At 38.1% G+C, this 22424-nt stretch overlaps 2 protein-coding genes across 3 annotated transcripts in view; both read right to left on the bottom strand.

The window, feature by feature from the left end:
* Window positions 1-21655, bottom strand: part of LOC140997889 (uncharacterized) — a 41280-nt gene extending 19625 nt beyond the window's left edge. Inside the window, exons 1-12 of the mRNA XM_073467938.1 lie at window positions 21628-21655; window positions 21244-21306; window positions 20053-20181; window positions 19801-19842; window positions 19344-19469; window positions 17392-17517; window positions 16691-16816; window positions 15246-15371; window positions 14524-14649; window positions 13723-13848; window positions 11873-11971; window positions 11712-11738 (exon numbers count right to left, since the gene is read on the bottom strand). Coding sequence (XP_073324039.1) covers window positions 11712-11738; window positions 11873-11971; window positions 13723-13848; window positions 14524-14649; window positions 15246-15371; window positions 16691-16816; window positions 17392-17517; window positions 19344-19469; window positions 19801-19842; window positions 20053-20181; window positions 21244-21276 — 1086 coding nt within the window. The 5' untranslated portion in view covers window positions 21277-21306; window positions 21628-21655. The remainder of the gene's footprint in view (window positions 1-11711; window positions 11739-11872; window positions 11972-13722; window positions 13849-14523; window positions 14650-15245; window positions 15372-16690; window positions 16817-17391; window positions 17518-19343; window positions 19470-19800; window positions 19843-20052; window positions 20182-21243; window positions 21307-21627) is intronic.
* Window positions 1059-5876, bottom strand: LOC140997891 (uncharacterized). Of its 2 annotated transcripts, none has more exons than XM_073467941.1 (6): window positions 5785-5876; window positions 4962-5087; window positions 3955-4053; window positions 2518-3726; window positions 2201-2418; window positions 1059-2105 (listed from the first exon to the last, which is right to left on the bottom strand). In XM_073467941.1, the coding sequence occupies exons 2-6, from the start codon at window positions 5064-5066 to the stop codon at window positions 2036-2038; spliced, it is 1701 nt and encodes a 566-aa protein (XP_073324042.1). In that variant the 5' UTR covers window positions 5067-5087; window positions 5785-5876; the 3' UTR covers window positions 1059-2035. The 2 variants fall into 2 exon arrangements, with proteins under 2 accessions (XP_073324042.1, XP_073324043.1); XM_073467942.1 differs by lacking the exon at window positions 5785-5876 and adding an exon at window positions 5424-5495.
* Window positions 21656-22424: the final 769 nt, after the last annotated feature.

Here is a 22424-nt window from a genome sequence, read left to right as displayed (position 1 = left end):
AGGGACATTTGGAAAGTATATATATATGTATATATATATATATATATATATATATATATATATATATATATATATATACATATATATATATATATATATATATGTATATATATATACATATATGTATATATATATATATCTTAATTTCACTGCACTTTACTGCTTTTTGCACTCTGGTTAGACTGAATTGCATTGCAATGACGATAAAGTTGAGTGAATCTCATCGTATTTTCATTATTAGTCTATATAAGTCTTATGTATAGCACACACCAAGCATCTGTTTTTTTATTAAAATGTAACATGCAGTGGTCACATATACTTCTCTTCTCTCTTCAGATGCATAAAATATTCACCACCACCCCCAGTGACACAGCATCAGGTGCTCCTGTCCCCTCTGCCACAGCACAGTAGAGTGACAATATTCTTTAATATGTTTGTGCAATACCTTATTCATATTGTATTTTTAATTCATTTTATGTCACTTGTTTTTGTGTTCACTGTTTTTATTTTGTATGTAAATAGAATATTCTTTAATATGTTTGTGCAATACCTTATTTATATTGTATTTTTCATTTATCACTTGTTTCTTTCTTCAGTTTTTATTTGGTGTGATATTTTTGGCTTAAAAGAAATAAAATCTTGCATACATGCAGTTTCTGTGTGAGTGTATGAAAATTGATTGTGGAATTGACTGTGATGCAAGGGGGCGCCAACTAAAATCTTGCCTAGGGCACCAGATTGGTCAGGGCTGGCACTGCTTCCACCACTGCTGACCCTGCAAATATCAAGAAAACCTCTGACATGTTTTAGGTTTTTTGATAGAAAGAAAGAAATATCATGATCTTTGTGGACATATTTGTCAGCACTCCTCTACTACATTTGACATTTTGACTGTATCATTTGCAATTTTCATTCATTTTAAATGTGATTTATTCGTGGCTTGATCTTTTCATATATATCTGAGCATACCTATATAATTATTAATATCATCCTCTGTATATCGCAACAGAATAATGCACTCAACTGAACAGTTAAACAGAAAGTGATAAAAAATAAGCAAAAGCACAGAACTGATAATAAAAATAAGCAGAACAAATCCACGAAAGCTAAAAGGTGTGCAAAATCTATTTTTTACCATCTTTCAACAAACAGTATCATGTGTGTCACAAACTTTGCAAATACATATATATCATACATACCATGATTTATCTGTAATTTATTTGTCCAGTGTAACAAATACATGTCTAATAAAAATATATTTGAAAGCAATTTCAAACACAAATGAAGCAAAGTGCTGTGAAATATAAAATAACTCCAATGTAAGCCGGTCATAAAACAGATTCAAATGTGTGCAGCCAGAGTGCCGACCAGCGCTGTATCTCTTATGTGATTGCTTATTAATTGTTGTACCACATTGTACTGTAGTTTGCATGATGGTCGGAGGGTTTGCCCATAAGGAAAGTTAGCGCAGGTGATATCTGACAATTGTTTTGAGCTTGTTGTCTTTAATGAAAAATGAAACATAACTTTTGTTATACACAATTCATGGACTCAGAGTCAACACACATTAAGACATTATCTTGGAAAACAAATCTTTTCAAAGTAACAAACATACGAAGAATATAAGAATATATGACACAGAGGACTTGCTGATATTGAAGAATACTGTGACGAGTCAGTGTGGGTCGGTTGAATCCATTATTAGGCAAGCAGTAAATCAGATCTTATATACTGTAGACAGTTTAAGATACATTTATAAATGCAATTTTAATTCTTATACTGTTATAAACTGAAATCTTATCAATCAAAGAAAAATTGAGAAAATCCTTTATCAAAAAGAGTTATGCTTAATAGGTGAAGCTAATATATGTTGCTAAACTGTCAAATTTGGTGCACCTCGAAACAACTCTTACTGATAACCACGAGAGACAGTATACAATTCAATAATCTGTGCCTTCCAGTGATTGTTTGTTTTAAATGATCATCTTGATTTTGTGTTAAAACTACTCTCTTCAGCATCTTTGTATCAAAGTCTTCACTCGATGCCTTTAGCCTTCAGCTCATCTCTGACTCTTCTCAGGTAGTCAGGGTCAGGATACCCAAAACTGTGGAAACAGACAATGTATAAGGCTTAATTGAAGAAGATTTGGCATCAACAAAGAAGATCTGTTTTTAAAAAAACTTAGATTCTCTACTGTACCTCTGTGGTCCTCCAGTCATCGAGGTCTTGTGGTGAATGTCGTTCCAGGTCACCTGGTTGTCCCTCCCAGTTGTTGTGGACGTCCCAACAGTGAAAATGAGCTTCTGGTCAAATGCTTTCTCTAACAGGCGCAGGACTTCTTTGCCCTCTTTGTTGTCTGGCAGGTATGCTGTTCTGCTTGTACCTTGATAATGTTGTCCAGGATTTGGATGCCTTTCCTACAAAAGGAGAGTAAGTTGAAGACATAATTGACAAAAATGTCAGAAAATAACTTACAAATTACAAAAGTCTTCAAATATTTAAATTTAGATATTTACCGTTTGTTTTCCACTTGGAAAATAATAGTCGATGACTATAGTGCCACAGTCTTTGAATCCAGGAAGGGATGAGCTTCTTTTATACACTGACATTGTTCCTTCTGGCTGGGTTCCCTCTATCACACCAAAGACATCTTTGCATACAGGACAGATAGGTCCCATGTGTTTCTTTGACTCTTCCAGGCATTCCTCACAAAACTCATGTTTACACTTGAGCTGTTTCTTGTTCTTTAATGTATCTTGGCATATAGCACATTGGTCTTCATCTTCATTGTCTCTTGCTGTTGCTTCCTCTCTTGCAGAATCTTCAGTTTTGCGAGTGCTGTATCCTGACTGGCTGTTGGCCACAGGTCCACTGGAGGCCCCCTCTGATGGATAAACACTGCTTGAATTCTTCGTAGAGTCACTGAACCCTGTGGCACCTTGGTGTTGGGTGACGTTCTTGGGTGATGTGGCGATCTTCTGGCACAGATGAAGAAGAGCTCTGACAGCATGGCTCTCCATTGAAGCGTTTCCTCCAGATCTTTTATAATGAGCTTTGACACTGACTTTGCCATGACGGACGTCTGAATCCTTAAAGTCCACACGGAACTTATCTTTGATCCTCTCTACGTCATTACTGAAAGAAGTAGTCATCAGTTTCCAGTGGCTCTCCTGCATGGTCAGTCCATTATTAACAAGATGGTCTTTGATGCTCATGCCAATGTTCAGGGATGTGTCTTGAGACTCTGCAGCAGAGTTGTAGGTATTTGCTGAGGATGTCTGTGTCGCATTTAAGGACTTACTGATGACATTTGGAATTGGTTTTGGCCCATATATGGTCAAATCTTCAGAGGAAAGAGTAACCAGAAGCTTGTTCTCAGGCCTCTGGATGATTTTCAGTGCGTTCTTGAAGTCTCCTGCATCTAGGGACTTGAGAGGAGTAACTGAGCCTTCAAATTCACCTATACGCTTCTGAACTAGGTCAGTGAACTCAGAGAGAGCTTCTTTCAGGCCTTCGTCTTTTTGGTCTCCTACAAAGGTCACATTCACTTCTGCACTCATTTTAACTCCATGCTCTCTCTCGATGCGTTTAATGTCCTCCTTGAAGATGTGGTTCACGTACCAGAAGTGGACGACTGGGAGAAGACAAGAACATGTCTTCTCTTCTGTTGTAGACGCTGCTGCTGAACTGCTGGAACTACTTTTTTCCACTGGTAGCTCTTGGTCCTGGATAAAAAAAACAATGTATTCATTTACTAAAAAACATACATTGTTGTTCTCTGACACAGATGAAGAAGGAAGGTTCACTGAAGCATTGTCTGTGGGCTTCTGGACATTAGTAGTTGATATAAAAAGAACAGCTATTAATACTTCAAAATCATGACAGTCACTGTGAATTAAGCTACTTGAAACTGCCATTCCCCTGCCAATGTTCAGTGATATGTCTTGAGTCACCTGTGCAACTTGTCCAGCAGAAGTGTCGGGATGTGTTGAGTTGTTCTGTGTTGCATCAAAGGACTTTACGCTGGCATCTTGATGTTGTCCCGTCTGGTCCTTTTTCAAAACAGGAAGACCTCATTCAGTATATATGTGCATGACAGTGTAGGTGGCATTTTTTTCCACGTCTTTAATTACATTAAAAGTTTGAAACAGTGTTGATAACGGAGTTGCTATGTAGTATGAGAACAGAAAAAACTATGACCTAAGAGGACAGCCTCAGTACAAGAGAGAGCAAATGGCGGACATTATTTGGGACAAGCATGATCTGTCCTTGTTACTTCCACACTCTGCACTAGTTTTAAAATCAAACACTGGACTTGCATAAGACTGGTTCAAGGGGGATTAGGGGGCAGAACATTAATATAAAACACTAAATAATTTTTTCATTACAGTTTAATCACCTGGAAATTACAATAATTGTGTTTTTGTTACCTTAGAATAGGTCTGCAGTGATATACTGGTTTCAAGGTAAACTGTGGTATGAAACTTGGTGGTTATCCTACCGTGTCCATTTATCTAAGGTATTAGATAATTATGAGTAAAAATCCCTTCTATTTTCATTGTTTTAAGGGTCATTGTTACTGATAATGACATTATAATGATGTATATCCTGATTCTGTGAAACTGTATTCTGAGATGGTTACCGTACCATAAAGATCTCATACCGTTGCAACCCCACCTTAGAATGAGCCTTTTATATTTACAGAGGGAGCAGATCCTCTTCCTCAGTCCACCATTTTTCTACAGTAGCCCAGTACGGACAAACCAAACACTGGCTCTATAGAAGGCCTTTCACGCCCCTACTGTAGGGAAGTTAGAGACGAGGGGTGTTCAGTTGGCTGCAATCTGCTACCTTACTGCTAGATGCCACTAAGTCCTACACACTGGACCTTTAACACCTGTTTTTCATAATGTTTAAATGTCAGCTGTAGTTTGCAGACTTGGACAACAGAGATACTCACAACTTCAGTGTTATTTGATGTGTCTTGAGGCACCTGTGGAAACTGTCCAGCAGAAGGTTGGGGATTTGTGGAGTCGTCCTGTGTTGCACCAATGTAGTTTCCCATGGCATTAGGCTGTTGTCCTTGCTGGTTGGTTTCAAAACAGAAAAAAGATGTAATTCAGGATATATGATTATGATGGCTTTTTTTTTTTTTTTTTTTAATAAACTAACATTTCTTTAATTACATTAGAGTTTTATACTGTGCTGCTAATGGAGTTGTTATGCAGCCTGATAATAAAACAAACTGACCTCAGAGGACAGCTTCAACACAACAGAAAGCAACTGGCTGAGAGTAATTGGAACAAGCAAAGTCTTTGTTTTGAACTTGACTTAAGCTTTTAATTTCATACTTTCACGTTCACGTACACTGTAAAAAGAGACATACAGACTTGTTTGACCCAAACCTCGATTTTATACTCACGCGTTTTAATGTCTAAAAGTGTTGGAAATAGAAAAGAAATCCCTCTGCCACGTCATTGTTTAATACAAAGCAATTATCTGCGACATAAATGACAGCAGCGTTTGTTGTAGTCAGACTGTCAGTTCAAACATCTAACAGCTGTGTATTTGGTGTGTTTATAAACTCATAAATATTTCATATGCCGACACGTTAAAAACAAACACTGTCGCTCGACTCCACTTCCGGTTACGACATGCTAATGCAAACTTTTACTGGCTTTGACTTCGCTTTGTATTTCATTTCATTTCAACACAAAGTTATGCCACAAACATTAAGTCTTAAAACATACAGCACGTAAAATATGAAGGTATATAAGTCTTACCTCCAGCTGACGTCAGGCTTCAACAGCCCGCTGCTTCACACTGACACATGAAACTGAAAGTACTGGAGCTCTGCGGGACACGTGACGTCACACTGAACACCATCACAGAAGCAGCTGCTGTGTTTTCACTGTAATAAGCATTAATGATAATTATCAAGTGGTAATAAGTGCAGTTACTGTCAGTGTGTTGGTGTTGGGGTAAACAGCTTTGCAAGAGTTTTGTATTTAAGTAAAATTTCGATGTTCTACTTCACATACGTTCATTTCAGGGTTGACTCCACTATATTAAGCCTGTATGACAGCTTTAGTTACTGACACTGTAACTAATATAATACAAATCAGGGCCGTGCGGAGACCTTCACAGGGGCAGGTGCTCAAAGTTAAAGGGGCACATGGACCTGGAGATGAAATGATTAATTGATCAGTCGATCAAAAGAAAATTAATTGACAACTAGTTTGATAACTGATTTTTTTTAAAAGTAATTTTTCAAACAAAATGTAAAACATTTGTTGGCTCCCGCGTCATTTTTCTTTGTTTCACTCCTCTCCCTTTACAACTGTGTAACTTGCAAAGTGAAACACTGATAACACAATGATCTATCTTAAGCAGCTTTGTATCAGAATTTTTTAGATTTAGCATTGCATTTTGCATGCTTGTAGATTCTTGAACATTTATGGCTTATATTTCTAAAATATAATATATATAATGCTTTCTACTATTAAAAGACTAATTTAAAGGGAAGAGACAGAAAAAGCTACAGAACACATTTGATCACAAAGGATATTATTCTGTTTCCTACAATTTACCAAAACTATCTAACAGAACTACAAAAAACAAAACAAAACAAAAACACACCTTGACAAGAGGGCACCTTGGGCATCAGGGACAAAGGGGCAGGTGCCCCCTTAGCTCCCCCCTCTGCACGTACCTGATAAAAATAAATTCTGATGTATTATTATATATGAAGATACCCAGCTGTATATAAAGCTGTTAAAATGAGACCCACCATTACCAGCTGCAACATTAAAGTGATGTTTTTACATTAATGCATCAATAATTCAATGCAATTATAAAACATATACACTGTAATATTATGGGTGATTCTCTGGAATAAGTGCTCTTTTGGTACTTTAAGTATGTTCTGCTTTGAATACTTCTGTAATTCTTTTCATGTAACATTCTGAATATAACACACTGAGACAGAATATCTCTACACTGGTTTTAGTACTTAAGTAAAAGATCTGAGTATTTCTTCCACCACTGCTGACCCTGCAAATATCAAGAAAACCTCTCACGTTTTAGGTTTTTTGACAGAAAGAAAGAAATATCATGATCTTTGTGGACATATTTGTCAGCACTCCTCTACTACATTTGACATTTTGACTGTATCATTTGCAATTTACATTCATTTTAAATGTGATTTATTCGTGGCTTGATCTTTTCATATATAGCTGAGCATACCTATATAATTATTTATATCATCCTCTGTATATCGCAACAGAATAATGCACTCAACTGAACAGTTAAACAGAAAGTGATAAAAAATAAGCAAAAGCACAGAACTGATAATAAAAATTAGCAGAAGAAAAAATCCACAAAAGCTAAAAGGTGTACAAAATCTATTTTTACCATCTTCCAACAGTATCATGTGTCATTAACTTTGCATAGTATATATCATAAATACATATCATGATTTATTTGTAATTTATTTGTCCAGTGTAACAAATACATGTCTAATAAAAATATCTTTGAAATATCTTTGCTGATATATTGAAGAATACTGTGATGAGTCAGTGTGGGTCAGTTGAATCATTTATTAGGCAAGCAGTAAATCAGATCTTATATACTGTAGACAGTTAAAGATACATTATAAATGCAATTTTTTCATTCTCATACTGTTATAAACTGAAAACTTATCAATCAACAAAAAATTGAGAATATCCCTCATCAAAAAGAGTTATGCTTAATAGGTGAAGCTAATATATGTTGCTAAACTGTCAAATTTGGTGCACCTCAAAACAACCCTTACTGATAACCACCAGAGACAGTATACAATTCAATAATCTGTGCCTTCCAGTGATTGTTTGTTTTAAATGATCATCTTGATTTTTTTGTGTTAAAACAACTCTCTTCAGCATCTTTGTATCAAAGTCTTCACTCGATGCCTTTAGCCTTCAGCTCATCTCTGACTCTTCTCAGGTAGTCAGGGTCAGGATACCCAAACCTGTGGAAACAGACAGTGTATAAGGCTTAATTGAAGATTTGGCATCAACAAAGAAGATCTGTTTTTAAAAAAACTTAGATTTCGCTGCTGTACCTCTGTGGTCCTCCAGTCATCGAGGTCTTGTGGTGAATGTCGTTCCAGGTCACCTGGTTCTCCATCCCAGATGTTGTGGACGTCCCAACAGTGAAAATGAGCTTCTGGTCAAACGCTTTCTCTAACAGGCGCAGCACTTCTTTGCCCTCTTTGTTGTCTGGCAGGTATGCTGTTCTGCTTGTACCATCATAAAGATGTCCAGGATTTGGATGCCTTTCCTACAAAAGGAGAGTAAGTTGAAGACATAATTGACAAACATGTCCGAAAGTATTTTACGAAATTACAAAATTGACAAAAAGTCTTCAGATATTTAAATTAAGATATTTACCGTTTGTTTTCCACTTGGAAAATAATAGTCGATAACTATAGTGTCACAGCCTTTGAATCCTGGGAGGGAGACGAACATTTTACGCACTGATATTTTTCCATCTGGCTGGGTTCCCTCTATCACACCAAAGACATCTTTGCAAACAGGACAGATGGGTCCTGTGTGTTTCTTTAAATTTTCCAGGCATTCCTCACAAAACTCATGTTTACACTTGAGCTGTTTCTTGTTCTTAAATGTATCTTGGCATATAGCACATTGGTCTTCATCTTCATTGTCTCTTGCTGTTGCTCCCTCTCTTGCAGAATCTTCAGTTTTGCGAGTGCTGTATCCTGATTGGCTGTTGGCCACAGGTCCACTGGAGGCCCCCTCTGACGGATAAACACTGCTTGAATTCTTCGTGGAGCCACTGAATCCTGTGGCACCATGTTGTTGGGTGACGTTCTTGGGTGATGTGGCGATCTTCTGGCACAGATGAAGAAGAGCTCTGACAGCATGGCTCTCCATTGAAGCGTTTCCTCCAGATCTTTTATAATGAGCTTTGACATTGACTTTGCCATGACGGACGTCTGAATCCTTAAAGTCCACACCGAACTTATCTTTGATCTTATCTACATCATCACTGAAGGAAGTAGTCATCAGCTTCCAGTGGCTCTCCTGCATGGTCAGTCCATTATTAACAAGATGGTCTTTGATGCTCATGCCAATGTTCAGGGATGTGTCTTGAGACTCTGCAGCAGAGTTGTAGGTATTTGCTGAGGATTTATGTGCTGCATTTAGGGACTTACTGATGGCATTTGGAATTTGTTTTGGCCCATATATGGTAATTTCTTCAGAGGAAAGAGCAACCAGAAGCTTGTGCTCAGGCCTCTGGATGATTTTCAGTGCGTCCTTGAACTCTTCTGTATCTAGGGACTTGAGAGGAGTAACTGAGCCTTCAAATTCACCTATACGCTTCTGAACTAGGTCAATGAACTCAGAGAGAGCTTCTTTCAGGCCTTCGTCTTTTTGGTCTCCTTCAAAGGTCACATTCACTTCTGCACTCATTTTAACTCCATGCTCTCTCTCGATGCGTTTAATGTCCTCCTTGAAGATGTGGTTCACGTACCAGAAGTGGACCACTGGGAGAAGACAAGAACATGTCTTCTCTTCTGTTGTAGATGCTGCTGCTGAACTGCTGGAACTACTTTTTTTCACTGGTGGCACTTGGTCCTGGATAAAAAAACAATGTATGTATTTACTAAAAAACATCAATATTCAGTGTAATTCATTCTTACTGATTTACTTCACAGTACACACATGTTGTGGCTCTGACACAGATGAAGAAGGAAGGTTCACTGAAGCATTGTCTGTGGGCTTCAGGACATTAGTAGATGTAGTCATGTTACTTTGTTCCCCGAGTTGTCCGTTAGCCTAGAGAGAAATATGAATGAATCGATGAAATCAAAAAAATCATTTATAAAATGAAATTTAATGTGATTAATCTGCACTTCTTTACTACACAGCACTTACATGTTGTTGCTCTGACACAGATGAAGAAGGAAGGTTCACTGAAGCATTGTCTGTGGGTTTCAGGACATTAGTAGATGTAGTCATGTTACTTTGTTCCCCGAGTTGTCCGTTATCCTAGAGAGAAATATGAATGAATCGATTAAATCAAAAAAATCATTTATAAAATGAAATTTAATGTGATTAATCTGCACTTCTTTACTACACAGCACTTACATGTTGTTGCTCTGACACAGATGAAGAAGGAAGGTTCACTGAAGCATTGTCTGAAGGCATCGGGACATTAGAAGTAGATGTATTCATGTGACTTTGTTCTCCAAGTTGTCCTGTTACCTAGAGAGAAATATGAACGAATGAATGAATTAATGAGCTGAAATTTTTTTTTTTTTTAATTTGCACTGAAATTGCACTTGTTTACTACACAGCACTTACATGTTGTGGCTCTGACACAGATGTAGGAAGGTTCATTGGAGCATTGTCTGGTATTTGTATTTCCATTCCTCTCAGAACAACAGTTGTTATTGTCACTGTCTTTTTCCCATGTTTATTCTTCAATGTTTGTCCTGTCAGTTCCTCAAGCTCACTCACAGCTTCAAAAGAAGAGAAACAAAACATGAATTGAAAAAAAACTAACAAACAAAGAATACAATCTCAATACAGGAGCTTTTCAAAATGTATGAGAGTGGTAACAGATGTGCAATTTAATTTTAAATTAAAAATTTTAGCCATACTGCACCTTCAGCGGGTTTAATCTTTATCTCAGCTCTCCCATCTTCTGAGACACTTAAAACAGTGCAGTCTCCATTAAATTTGCTTTTGTGGGCCCAAGTCTGAAGAAGCTTCTGCAGTGTTGTTTTTCTTTTCTGCTGTTGAACATCCTCAAGCCACTTGACTGAGAGAGTGACTTGAACTTCATCTTTGTTCTGTGATAGAATCAACAGAGCCAGAGCACATGTTACAGTTAATGTCACTGTATTACTAAACAAGATAGCACAACATACTCCATGCCATTTATCTTAAAAGTCTGGTTGCATCTGGCAGTTTCAAGACAGAAAGATCATCGTATTGGAGATGGTGTCTTTTATAACTGAACATTGCTTTAATTACATTCGAGTTTTATATGGTGTTGATAACATAGTTTGTATGCAATATGCTAACAGAGAGCATCAAGATGTGTGCTTGTGGCCAAGCACATTGAACCAATCAGTGTCCTTATGAGGAACAACTGGCAGTTACAGGCATGGTTCATAGTGTGACAACCAGCGAGAATAGTGTTGTTGTTCTTAAAAAAAACAATAGCGGCAGCTCAAGTGGTTGTCATAGCTGCTATAAGCATAAGTTATATCAGAACTGGAGAGTATATTTCATCAAAAGATGTTGGCCCGTGATAGACAGATGGTTCGTCCAATCACCTGCCAAGTATTTTATTCAAAGCGCTTGCACTTACCCAAACAGTTTCTAGCGGTGCCTTCCCAAAACTGTTCTGTGTAACAGATATCATCTGAAGGCGTCAGGTTAGTCTATTCTGGGAACTTCACTTGAGCCTTAAATTTATTTGTTTCACTTTCACATAAACTTTACAGAAAAACATACAGGCCTGTTGGAGGTCATTTTATATGCACTGTTTTTAGAAATGGAGAAAAAAATCACTCTACCACTGTTGGCAGACTCTGAGCCACTTTTAAAAAACAAACACTGGACTATCACCAGACTGGCTAGAAAGATTTATGTAATTGAACTCACACAAACACATTCACGCTCACAAAAATACCCACCTCAGATGTTTGAGGCTGCGCAGAACCCTGTATGAGGAAAGACAGATTATTCAAATAAAAAAGACAGCTATTAATACTTCAAAATCATGACAGTCACTGTGAATTTAGCTACTCGCAACTGCCATTCCCCTGCCAATGTTCAGTGATGTGTCTTGAGTCACCTGTGCAACTTGTCCAGCAGAAGTGTCGGGATGTGTTGAGTTGTTCTGTGCTGCATCAAAGGACTTTACGCTGGCATCTTGATGTTGTCCCGTCTGGTCCTTTTTCAAAACAGGAAGACCTCATTCAGTATATATGTGTATGACAGCGTAGGTGGCATTATTTTCCATGTCTTTAATTACATTAAAGTTTAAAACAGTGTTGATAACGGAGTTGCTATGCAGTATGAGAATAGAAAAAACTATGACCTTTCAATTACATACTCTCACTTTCTCAAGCTGGATTTTATACGCACTGGTTTTTAGTGTCAAAAGGTCTTGAGAATAGAAAGAAATCCCTCTGCCTCTGTCACTGTTTCCACACTCTGCACTAGTTTTAAAATTAAACACTGGACGTGCATAAGACTGGTTGAAGGGGAATTGGGGGCAGAAAATGAATATGAAACACTAAATTATTTTTTCATTACAGTTTAATAACTTTGAAATTACAATTATTGTGTTTTTGTTACCTTAGAATAGGTCTGCAGTGTTATACTGGTTTCAAGGTAAACTGTGGTATGAAACTTGGTTATCCTACTGTGTCCATTTATCTAAGGTATTAGATAATTGTAAGTAAAAATCCCTTCTATTTTCATTCTTTTAAGGGTCATTGTTACTGATAATGACATTATAATAACTGTGTAATAACGTATTTTATGATACTGTACACTGTGATATTTTAGATTTGAGATGGTTATTGTCAGTGATGTGCGGTCAGGAGAGGCAGGGGAGGCAGAGCCTCACCTGTCATCATGGAAAAAATAAAATATATGATAAACAAATAAATTAAATGGTTATATTTATCAAATGGTTTGAACTATAAACTAATTTTCCATTTAACTTAAACAATTTGGATTGTTTTTTATTAAAAATCGCTGAATTTTCACATTTCCGTTCAAATACGGGGAAGAGACGCATGGTGAGGCAGCAGCAAGCTGAACCTATAACCTGTTTTGTGTGCTCAGCGATCTTACAGCGGCAGTGAAGAGGCACTGGGTGAGGCAGGCAGTTCTCTTGCCTCAAGGCAGGGGGCTAGCAACATGGTTGCTAGCTCGCTGTCACTTACTCTGCAGCTGCAGAGTAGCAGCTGCAGAGTAAGTGTCCATGGTTACGAGCGAGTCAAGTGCAGGGATATTTTTTCCCCCTCTCGCCCCACCTGGATTTACAATGGAGGATTTTATATCCAAGCTCAAACAATTTTGGATTTTCAATCGAAACAGGAGGTAATAAATAAAGGAAGACCAACACCGGAGCTGAAAGGTTTGCTTCAGACTAACGTTACGGGCCGCTGTGCATGTGTGTGTGTGTGTGTGTGTGCGCAAATTACGGAAACCAAATTAATGCAGAAATCACGTAATGGAAATGCTACTGCCAGCGAGTCTAATGCAAGACTGACGACTGTTTTATAAAATAAAAATAAAAACAAATGCCCATAACAGCAGCAGTTGCCGTGGCAGGGCAGTGACTGCCTCAGACACCGGCAACTGGAGTGAAAGGCAGGAAGTGCCATTACTAGCTGCCGCTGCCATGAATTGAGCCAGCCCTTGTGTCAAATGGTGAATAATCTACTCATATATATTATATTATATATATATATCATATATTTGTAAATCTGATTCTGATGGAGTCAGTGCCTCACCAGCCATGAACCTAACCGCATGTCACTGGTTATTGTACCGCAAAGATCTCATACACTGGAATTTTCACAAGAATAGTTGAAGTCATATCACACACACACACACACACACATTTGTTTTTCATAATGTTTAAATGTTCAACTGTAGTTTGCAGACTTGGACAACAGAGCAACTCACAACTTCAGTGTTCTTTGATGTGTCTTGAGGCACCTGTGGAAACTGTCCAGCAGAAGGGTGGGGATTTGGGGAGTTGTTCTGTGCTGGATTAAAGGAGTTTCCCGTGGCGTATTGATGTTGTCCTTGCTGGTCGGTTACAAAACAGAAAAAAGATGTCATTCAGTATATATGATTAAGACATTGGAAGTGGCATTTTTTTTTAAAATTATATATATACTGTGCTGCTAACAAAGTTGCTATGCACCATGATAATAAAACAGACTGACCTCAGAGGACAATGTCAACACAACAGAAAGCAACTGGCTGAGATTATTTAGAACAAGCAAAGTCTTTATTTTGAACTTGACGTAAAGGTCCCATATTATACTGTTTTTCATCAATTTCACACAGCTGTCAGAGGTCCAACAACACTGTATTCGAACTGTATTGCCCCAAACCCATCCGTGGTCCTGAATTTCAGCTGTCTAAAAGTCGCACTGAGCTCTACTGAGAACAGGCTGTTTCTGTGCCTGCACCTTTAAATGCTAATGAGCTCTGTCTGTCAGCGCCTGCCTTGCCTGCTACATGCCCCTCTCAGGGAGAGGATGCCGCTTACGCTAGCGGTAGCATGCGCTAATGTTTACGGTGGATGTATCGCTATGGCTCGCCGAGATGCTGTCGTTCAACCATACCAGTTTGACCCAGAATCGGACCCAGAAGGAGAGGCTCCTGAAGAAATACACACTGGACCTTTAACACTTGTTTTTCATAATGTTTAAATGTCAGCTGTAGTTTGCAGACTTGGGTGACAGAGCTACTCACAACTGGCATGTTCACTGGTGGGTATTGATACCCCTGTGGAAACTGTCCAGCAGAAGGGTGGGGATTTGGGAAGTTGTTCTGTGCTGGATAAGAGGAGTTTCCCACGGTGTATTGATGTTGTCCTTGCTGGTTGGTTTCAAAACAGAAAAAAGACGTCATTCAGTATCTATGATTATGACACTGGAAGGGGCATTGTTTTTAACTAAACTACCATTTCTTTAATTACATTAGAGTTTTATACTGTGCTGCTAATGGAGTTGCTATGTAGTACAATAATAAAACAGACTGACCTCAGAGGACAGCGTCAATACAACAGAAAGCAACTGGCTGAGATTATTTGGAACAAGCAAAGTCTTTGTTTTGAACTTGACTTAAGCTTTCAAATTCATACTTTCACTTTCATGTACACTGTAAAAAGAGACATACAGACCTGAATTTTACATGAACTCGTTTTCAGTGTCTAAAAGTTTTGAAAATGGAAAAGAAATCACTCTACCACTGTCACTGTTTCCACAAGCTGCACCAGTTTTAAAATCAAACACTGGAATTTTCACAAGAATGGTTGAAGTCATATCTGTTGCTGAACATGTGTGTACACACACACACACACACACACACACACACACACACACACACACACACACACACACACACACACACACACACACGTTTTTCATAATGTTCAACTGTAGTTTGCAGACTTGGACAACAGAGCAATTCACAACTTCAGTGTTCTTTGATGTGTATTGAGGCACCTGTGGAAACTGTCCAGCAGAAGGGTGGGGATTTGGGGAGTTGTTCTGTGCTGGATAAAAGGAGTTTCCCACGGCGTATTGATGTTGTCCTGGCTGGTCGGTTACAAAACAGAAAAAAGATGTCATTCAGTATATATGATTAAGAAATTGGAAGTGGCATTTTTTTGAAAACAAAACTACCATTTCTTTAATTACATTAGAGTGTTATACTGTGCTGCTAACATAGTTGCTATGCACCATGATAATAAAACAGACTGACCTCAGAGGACAGCGTCAATACAACAGAAAGCAACTGGCTGAGATTATTTGGAAAAAGCAAAGTCTTTGTTTTGAACTTGACTTAACCCTCTAGGCGCCAGAGTTTATTTAGGAAAATATTCCGTTTGGATTGTAAGATTTCAAAAGGCTGTAGCTTGGAAGTGGTGAGAGATAAATTCATAGTGTAAATGAGAAAAATATTCATAATGACCTAAAGTTTGTGATGGGAGTAAATTTAATCATCTAATTTGCATATTGTGACGTCACCAGGTGACTGAAAGTAACTTTCAGTAAAACTGATTTTTGAACATATTTACACAGAAAAAAAATATTTATATTGTCATCTCATCCTCAAAATAAAGGAACAGGAGTTTGATTGGAGTAAATTTACTAATCTAATTTGTATGTCACCAGGTAAAATTCAGTAAAACGGAATTCTGAACATATTTACACAGTAGTTTTTTTTTTTTTCATCCTCTGAACCCTTAGAGTAAATGAACAGGAATCTGATAGGAGTAAATGTCCTAATCTAACTTGTAAAAAGAAAAGAAAACTCTCGCCGTGATCAGCGTGTGTTGCTTGTGTGACAGTGTGCGCAGCTGCAGCATCGTCAGTCACTCGTCTCTGACGAGCGATCGTCATCAGAGGGCAAATCGTCCCCTTCTGAATCGCGATCAGCAAAGATCTGTGCAGGCACCTCATCCGCACTGTAAAGTCTTTTGGGCATTTTGTTTTTTATTACAAAAATCGCTATCTGTCTCTCGATCTGTCCAGCATACTTCTGCCACCGCTCCGCTGCTCTCTCCTCTCCCACTCTGCCCGCTTAGCCGCTGCCGCTCCGACAGCCGGTGTCGGGTTTCAAACTTTTTTTTCTCAGGTATTTTGCATAGAAACACACCCCCAAATGACGTCAGGATTGAAGCTGAATCTATTGGCTATCTAGTGGTAGCAAGCAGTAACAGCACAAGGCAGTAGATTTAAAGATATGGGCTGTTTTAATCAGCAATGTTGCCTGTCGCAATAATGCGACTTTGGCGCCTAGAGGGTTAAATGCTAGATGCCACTAAATCCTACACACTGGACCTTTAACACTAGTTTTTCATATGTTTAAATGTCAGCTGTAGTTTGCAGACTTGGGTGACAGAACTACTCACAACTGGCATGTTCACTGGTGGGTACTGATACCCCTGTGGAAACTGTCCAGCAGAAGGGTGGGGATTTGGGAAGTTGTTCTGTGCTGGATAAGAGGAGTTTCCCACGGTGTATTGATGTTGTCCTTGCTGGTTGGTTTCAAAACAGAAAAAAGACATCATTCAGTATATATGATTATGACATTGGAAGGGGCATTTAAAAAAACCCTACCATTTCTTTGATTACATTAGAGTTTTATACTGTGCTGCCAATGGAGTTGCTATGTAGTACAATAATAAAACTGACTGACCTCAGAGGACAGCGTCAATACAACAGAAAGCAACTGGCTGAGATTATTTGGAACAAGCAAAGTCTTTGTTTTGAACTTGATTTAAGCTTTCAATTTTCACACCTTCACTTTCACGTACACTGTAAAGAGACATACAGACCTGAATTTTACATGAACTCATTTTCAGTGTCTAAAAGTTTTGAAAATGGAAAATAAATCACTCTACCACTGTCACTGTTTCCACAAGCTGCACCAGTTTTAAAATCAAACACTGGAATTTTCACAAGAATGGTTGAAGTCATATCTGTTACTGAACATGTGTACACACACACACACACACACACACACACACACACACACACACACACACATTTGTTTTTCATAATGTTTAAATATCAGCTGTAGGTTGCAGACTTGGACAACAGAGCAACTCACAACTTCAGTGTTCATTGATGCGTCTTGATACCCCTGTGGACACTGTCCAGCCGAAAGGTGGGGATTTGGGGAGTTGTTCTGTGCTGGATAAAAGGAGTTTCCCGTGGCATATTGATGTTGTCCTTGCTGGTTGGTTTCAAAACAGAAAAAAGATGCCATTCAGTATATTTTATTAAGACATTGGAGGTGGCATTTTTTTGAAAACAAAACTACCATTTCTTTAATTACATTAGAGTTTTATACTGTGCTGCTAACAGTTGTTATGCAACATGATAATAAAACAGACTGACCTCAGAGGACAGCGTCAATACAACAGAAAGCAACTGGCTGAGATTATTTGGAACAAGCAAAGTCTTTGTTTTGAACTTGACTTAAGCTTTCAAATTCATTGAGGTTCTACGATATTAGTGCTATTAAAATATATATATATTTCACGTTTATATCAAAATTCATGTCTGTCATAATATATTGCGAAATTATAATAGAACATTTGTTCAACCTAAAAAATCCCTTCTACTTTCATTCTTTTAAGGGTCATTGTAACTGATAATGACAATAATAAATGTGTAATAACGTTTATCGCGATACTTTGAAACTGCGATATTTTCTGAGATGGTTATTGTTAGGGATGCACCGATACCGTTTTTTCAAACCGAGTACGTGTACGGGTATTTTCATTTGTGTATTTGTCAATACTGTGTACCGATACCGATATTTCTACCACAAGAATAACTATTTAGGTTACAGATGCACTGAATTGGAAGACAGGATTTATTTTCTTCTCTGCTTGTTACAACAAATGATAATAAATTAAATATAAATAATCATCATGTCCTGTGTCAACAAAAAGCTTCCACATTGGCACTGTCTTCACATTTGACAAAATGAAATTTGACAAATTAAACAATGAAACTTATTACACAGTTAACACAGTCAACTTAATATCTCAATTAAACTATTGCACAGTCTCCACATTTGAATCAAACTAAATAAAAAATTGAACTAGTCACACACAGAGACACACACAGTCACACACACACAATCACACAGACACACACACACACATACACAGTCACACAGACACACGGTCTCACACACACACACACCTGGGATCGAGTAGCGATGCAATGCTGTAGAGTGGGAATTCCTCCACATCAGAAAATCGCTTCATGACGTCTGCGGCCATGGCATCTGAAGAGCTAACTTTTCATGTTAACTCCTCGAACGGACCCAGAAGAGTTAGTGTCTTCTCCAGCAGTGTCCACTGGTGAGCCGCGAGAGTATCACGGAGTCCATATTCGTTAGCAAACTCCGTATACTGAGCTTTATGATGCGTCTTCAGATGTTTTATCAAATTACTGGTATTAAAAGACGTATTCTTCTTTCCTCCCCTCAACACCTTAGCAGCACATAGCTTGCAGCACACTGATTCCAGTTCGCTCGACATCTCCCCCTACACACTGACAAGCCGCCCTCTGATCGCAGTCTTCAGTTTCATGCAATGTAAGGCCTAATGCAATAAAGTCGTATCGGTGAATTTTTGAGAGTACAAGTACGAGTATATGAGCGCAGTATCAGCCTGATACCCAATGCCATTATCGGTATCGGTGCATCCCTAGTTATTGTATATATATTGTACCGTGAAGATCTCATACTGTTGCAACCTCACCTTAGAATGAGCCTTTTATATTTACAGAGGGAGCAGATCCTCTTCCTCAGTCCACCATTTTTCTACAGTAGCCCAGTAGAGACAAACCAAACACTGGCTCTATAGAAGGCCTTTCACGCCGCCACCGTAGGGGAGGGTGAGACGAGGGGTGTTCAGTTGGCTGCCATCTGCTACCTTACTGCTAGATGCCACTAAATCCTACACACTAGACCTTTAACACTTGTTTTTCATAATGTTTAAATGTCAGCTGTAGTTTGCAGACTTGGGTGACAGAGCTACTCACAGTTGGTATGTTCACTGGTGGGTATTGATACCCCTGTGGAAACTGTCCAGCAGAAGGGTGGGGATTTGGGAAGTTGTTCTGTGCTGGATAAGAGGAGTTTCCCACGGCGTATTGATGTTGTCCTTGCTGGTTGGTTTCAAAACAGAAAAAAGACGTCATTCAGTATCTATGATTATGACACTGGAAGGGGCATTGTTTTTAACTAAACTGCCATTTCTTTAATAACATTGGAGTTTTATACTTTGCTGCCAATGGAGTTGTTATGCAGCATGATAATAAAACAGACTATGACCTAAGAGGACAGCCTCGGTACAACAGAAAGCAACTGGCTGAGATTATTTGTTTTGACCACCAGTTTTAAAATCAAACACTGAAATTTGCACTAGTTGAAGTCATATCTGTTCCTGAACATGTACAGTAAGCACACACACACACACTTGCTGACACTAATACCTACCACAGGAAATGGACCATGAGTTGCTGAAGGCTGCACAGAACACTACGTGAGGAAAGATAGATACAAAAAGACAATTGCAGCAATTAATACTTCAAAACACAAACTATTTTAGCAGTACAATTCCTTTTGAATAGTCACTGTGATTATTCACATTTTAGTATTAATACCACAACTCCCACAGTGGTTATTTTTTCATACTTTCCCATACTTTTTCAACTGTAGTTTATAGACTTGGATGACAAAGCTACTCACAACTTCCATCCTTCTGCCAGAGTTCAATGATGTGTCCTGAGACATGTGGGAGGCCTGTGCCTGTGTCATATCTCCAGCAGAAGGGTTGTTCTGTGCTGGGTTTCCCGTGGCATTTTGATTTTCTCCTGTCTGGTTAGTTTCAAAACAGGAAAAAGACATCATACAGTATGTAGGAATATGATATTGGAAGTGATGTTTTGTTTGAGCTATACTAACATGTCTTTAATGACATTATTGTCTCTAACAGAACAGCCCGACTGATAATGATTTTTTGGGGCCAATACCGATATTTGGGATTAAAAAATTTGAATAACCGATATATCGGCCGAGTAAACTCTTTTAATTTAAAAAGAAATATATATATAAAAACAAATGACTTATTTTTGGTCCCTCCATATGGTTCAAACACTTGTGATATGAATTGAAGGCAGAACATTTTAGTGTTTTAGAATACTTTTATTGTCAAAAATTAGTGCAGGAACATCAATGTGGTGATAATGTGTTAAATATGTCTAAAGTTACGTGGTGCATTTTGAAACTCAGACAATCATTCTTACTGCAAGACATGTCTACATGAAAACAGTTGTTGCAGAAGAGTAAAGGATGGGGGCATTAACGGAACATTATTCAAAGCCTTTGCTGGGAGCTTGTGCCTTCATTTTCATACTTTTACTTTCACATACACTCTACATAAACCGCACAGGCCTGTTTGGACTCGCCCAGGATTTTAGATGAACTGGTTTGTAGTTATTAAGAACTGCTCGTCTGTGAAATAGAAGGGAAAAAAATCACTCTGTCACTGTTTCAAACGCTGCACCAGTTTTAAAATTAAATACTGGACCTGCACCAAACTGGCTGAAGTGATATCTGTCATTAAGCACGTAAGCACACACAAGCACGCACGCACGCACGCACGCACACACACACACACACACACACACACACCTGCCTACTTGTTAGATTTTGCATTACACTGAGACCACTATATGAGAGAATACAAGATATTTAAGTCAGAAAGACAAATGCAGCAATTAATCCTTCAAAACACAAACAATTTTAAACAGTAGGGTCATATTTTATACACGGTCATTGTGAATATTCACATATTAATAATAATAACAATTTCCCTTTACAGCTGTCTTTCATATTGTTCTAATGTTCAACTTTAGTTTGCTGATAACAGTTACTCACCTCCATGGGCACTTCTGGGTCTTCGTCTGACATTTTGTCCGTCTCCTTCCGTTTAGCAAATATCTGCGACATAAATGACAGCAGCGTTTCTTGTCGTCAGACTGTCAGTTCAGACGTCCAACAACTATGTTTGTTGTACATTTAATGTATAAAATTTACTCAGGAATGACAGGACACATTTCGACACAAAATGGAGGCTATGGCTCGACTTCACTTTCGGTAATGACAAGCTAATGCAAACTTTTACGGGCTGTGACGTAACTTTCTATTTTTTTTATAATTTCCAGCATTTTTAACACAAAACGATGTCACAAACACTTCTTCTACTTTTTGACAAACATACAGCACATAAAACAGCTCGAGTTTGTGACGCACACGGCTTACCTTCAGCTCGCTTTGCTTCAGGCTGCTTGTTCCTGAGAAATGAAAATGAAAGTGTTTCAGCTCCGCGAGACACGTGACGTCAGACCGGAGGCTCACAGCTGCAGAAATAATCAAAAAGCTCTGACGGACTTTTGTTTTTAACCAAGGCGTGTACTTAAACACAGTTTGGAGGTACTGCTACTCACTTGACTACATTTCAGGAGCAGATGTACCTTTTACTCCACTACTATTGTTTGACAGCTTTAGTTACTTTACAGATTCAAAATTGATGCAAAAATATGATCTATACATTAACTCTGGTGTATTATTATAACATGAAGTTAAAATTAAGCTTTAACAGCTGCAACATGAAACTGATGCTTCCACAAAATGCGTCAATCATTTTAATCCAACAATAATATGATGATTCTGCATCAGCATCAGATTCTGCAAGTGCTTTCACTTTTGGTACTCAAGTAACATTTTGACTTTGAATATTTATACACTGTATTAGTACTTTTACTCAAATAAGACTGCTGAGAGTACTAAAATCAAGAAAACCTTTTGTTTGTCAAAAACATATCATGATCTTTCATGGACATTTTCTTCCTCTCTCTTACATTTGACATTTATTTTTAAAATAATTTGTCATTTAAATACCTTTTTTTAATCAATCATCAGTCAAGTCAAATTTATTGATTGAGCCCAAAGTCACAATTATATTGCCCCAGTGTGCTTTACAATATGTACAGTGAATGATATCCTCTGCCCTTAGACCCTTGATTCTAATCAGGAAAAAATGGAAGAAAACCTCAATG

Source organism: Pagrus major, chromosome 6 (genome assembly GCF_040436345.1).
Source record: "Pagrus major chromosome 6, Pma_NU_1.0".
Lineage (NCBI taxonomy): Eukaryota > Metazoa > Chordata > Actinopteri > Spariformes > Sparidae > Pagrus > Pagrus major.
Note: the sequence above shows the minus strand (reverse complement) of the source record. Positions and strands in the feature narration are given on the sequence as shown.

What these genes read in the sequence shown, in the direction of transcription:
- LOC140997891 (XM_073467941.1), bottom strand. Translation starts at nt 5,066, where the DNA reads ATGGGAAACTACATTGGTGCAACACAGGACGACTCCACAAATCCCCAA. An exon ending in CTGCTGGACAAGTTGCACAG is followed by an intron (nt 3,727 to 3,954) that starts GTGACTCAAGAC and finishes TTTTTTATCCAG; the next exon opens with GACCAAGAGCTACCAGTGGA. An exon ending in ATGACTGGAGGACCACAGAG is followed by an intron (nt 2,106 to 2,200) that starts GTACAGTAGAGA and finishes CTGTTTCCACAG; the next exon opens with TTTTGGGTATCCTGACCCTG.